The sequence below is a fragment of the Condylura cristata genome, unplaced genomic scaffold (assembly GCF_000260355.1).
Source record: "Condylura cristata isolate star-nosed mole 26May11 unplaced genomic scaffold, ConCri1.0 scaffold00023, whole genome shotgun sequence".
Lineage (NCBI taxonomy): Eukaryota > Metazoa > Chordata > Mammalia > Eulipotyphla > Talpidae > Condylura > Condylura cristata.
Genome location: NW_004567124.1, coordinates 25,536,710 through 25,539,685, shown reverse-complemented (window position 1 = coordinate 25,539,685; position 2,976 = coordinate 25,536,710). Strand labels below are relative to the sequence as shown.

The following is a 2,976-nucleotide window of genomic DNA, read 5'->3' as shown; positions in this document are numbered from 1 at the left end:
CGAACTCATGCGGAAGTGGCTTCAGATTCTCAGTGCTGTGCTTTAACCCGCTGCGCCACCAGGGAGGGCCATAAACTACTTCTTTTTATAAATAAATTTTTATTGGAATACAGTGATGCTCATTTGTTTCATAATTGTCTATGGTTATTCACTCTCTACAATAGTAAAGGAGAGTAATTGAATCAGCAACCATATGAAACGTAAGTCTAAATAGTTATTGTCTGTCCCTTTATAAGCATTTTCTAACTTGGTGTATAACGAATAATATTTTGTTCCTTTTTTTGTAACTGCATAGTCATCCATTAGATGTACAATAGGTGATTCAGCTAGTCCTCTGTGTGCACGTTTGGGTTGTTCTCAGTCTTCTGGTATTACAAAGAGTGCTATAAATCATAATAATAAAGTTTCTCTCAGATTCTGAAGACAGCATGAACTTTTTCCCAACCTTTCCTGCCCATCTTTAGATATGTTGTGTGCACTAAAAGACAACTAGTCTGCAGAGATGGTGCCTTTCTACCCATTAAGTGACAAAGTTTCAGCACTTTTTGTTGGGTGTGTGATGTTTAGCACCTGAGTGAATTCAGCTCTCTGGTTTAACTCTCTATACTTAGGCCAAGTAACCACAATCTAGTCCAGAAAAGATGGCATTGTCCTTTTGAGTCCTTTTCCATTTCTTTTTGATATGGCAGATGAAAGATAGTTCCATTTCTTACTGAGTAAACATTTTCCCTTTCTTTTTAGCTGAGCTCCTCGCCAAAAAACAGCCATTAAAAACCAGTGAAGTATACTCTGACGATGAGGAAGAGGAAGAGGATGACAAGTCCAGTGAAAAGTCAGACCGCTCATCTCGAACATCTTCATCTGATGAGGAAGAAGAGTAAGCTGTTGTACATGTTGGTCTAGTAGTCAGGATAGGTGGGTTCTTTGAAGAGAAGCTTAGTGTAACAGTTTCTTAAATATCCCTGTTTGGACCATGAACTCTGGGTTGATCTGTACCCTGAATAGCTGGACTGAGTTCCCCAGCACTCAGAGTATGCCCTTGCTTTTTGCCTCTTAGCGTGTAACCTGGACATTGCATCTGGGCCTGGCAGTTAGGAACTTCATGTCAGGAGCTTCCATTATTTTCTTACTCACTGGATTATCGGGGATGGCAAACTCATTCAAAACAGTTATTATTTCCAGTTAAGAACAGAATTCCTTTACAACTCTCTTGGTGTTTCATGTCTTTCTCCCTGTAGTGTTAATCATATGTACTTTGGTTAAGTTTTGAGAAATCGGTATTTTTTTTTTTAATTGTTTTTATGATGAACACTTTTCCCAGTGACCTTTGTTCCTCATAGGAAAGAAGAGATTCCTCCAAAGTCACAACCTGTCTCCCTACCTGACGAATTGAATCGGGTTCGATTATCACGGCATAAATTGGAACGCTGGTGTCACATGCCCTTCTTTGCTAAAACTGTCACAGGATGTTTTGTGCGGATTGGCATTGGAAACCACAATAGCAAGCCAGTTTACCGGGTTGGTGTTTCTTTCTCTGGACAGCTGTCCATATTTTAAATATAATGATTCTCCGTATTTTAAATATAATGATTCTCAATTGGGAGAACTAGGAATTCCTGAACAAATATCACCCTTCTGCCACCACTTGATGGGAAAATGGACTCCAAATAAGATACCCATAGAATAATGACAGTCTGAGGTAACTGGGGAGTGGGCACAACCTGCTGCTGGAAAGAGTTCTTGGACCCCAAGGGACTGAGAGATTTGAATTTAGAGTAAATTCTCTACCCTCTGTTAATATAAAAATGAGATGAGGGACCCTGATAAGTATTCACTGGAAGTTACATAATCTGGAAGTTTTGTTTATTTGAAAATAAATGAAAATTTTCCATGTTACTTCGTGTAACATGGAAAATATACCAAGTTACTTCTTGAACAGGGAATTACATTGCAATTTAAATTAAATTACAGAAACACCCCTCTAACCTAATAGAGATTATTTGATGGATTCCAACACTTCTTTTCTGGTGTAAATGATTGAACCATAGCATTTAAATTTTTTTTTTTTTTTTTTTGCTTGCTTTTGTATTATTCTTGCTTGTCTAGCTTTTAAAGTGTGCTCACCTCCTGTGAGGCCCAGCAACCATGCCATGCCTCAAGAAGCTTAACAATAGAAACTAAAGTCCCTGGTCTTCACACTTGGTTTATAAAACTGCCCTCTGAAATCCCAAGTATATCCCTTAGTAAAGTAGAGTTAAGTTGGAGGGAGCTTTCTAATGGGCCCCACCATGCTGACTGCCTCCTCTCTTGGCACTTGCTTTCTACAGTCACCGAGTCCTTAATGCTTCATGCTGATGAGTTCTAAACTCATCATACAGGCACCAGGCACCTATGGGCTCCTCCCATGCTGCACTGAAGTCAATAGAGCCAAAGGGAGAGGCGAGTGGAGAGCCCTGCAAGAGTCTGTTTTTGACTTTTATCTCTGTCTTTCACCCAGGTTGCTGAGATAACGGGTGTTGTAGAAACTGCCAAAGTTTACCAGCTGGGAGGCACCAGGACAAACAAAGGGCTACAGCTACGGTAGGAGAGATGTTTTTGTGGTCGCTTCTGCTCCCGCTGTGCACAGGCACTGCCAGTTTGGACTAAGACTCTCTCCCAGTTTGATGTTTCTCATTATACTGGACACTATTTGTTTTCTCCACACAGGAGCTTAGAGAGAAACTTATATTCTGCCTGCACCTATAGGGAACATAGGATATGTTTCTCTTATAGGGGAAATCAGAATATGAAGTGGTAAAACATATCAAATGAAAAAGTACAGTCGTGGGGGTGGGGTGGTGACATACATCAGAGGAGGTATAAGCCCTCCCTGGTGGTACAACGGGTTAAAAGCACAACACTAGGAAGTTATCACAGCCACTGCAGCAGGAGTTCAGCCCCCTGCCAAGGATCTGACTCACATGGCATGGCAGATCT

At 40.7% G+C, this 2,976-nt stretch overlaps 1 protein-coding gene across 1 annotated transcript in view; it reads left to right on the top strand.

The window, feature by feature from the left end:
- Positions 1–2,976, top strand: part of RTF1 (Rtf1, Paf1/RNA polymerase II complex component, homolog (S. cerevisiae)) — a 53,264-nt gene that overhangs the window by 41,384 nt on the left and 8,904 nt on the right. The window contains exons 7-9 of the mRNA XM_004687896.2: positions 742–877; positions 1,341–1,518; positions 2,498–2,580. Coding sequence (XP_004687953.1) covers positions 742–877; positions 1,341–1,518; positions 2,498–2,580 — 397 coding nt within the window. The remainder of the gene's footprint in view (positions 1–741; positions 878–1,340; positions 1,519–2,497; positions 2,581–2,976) is intronic.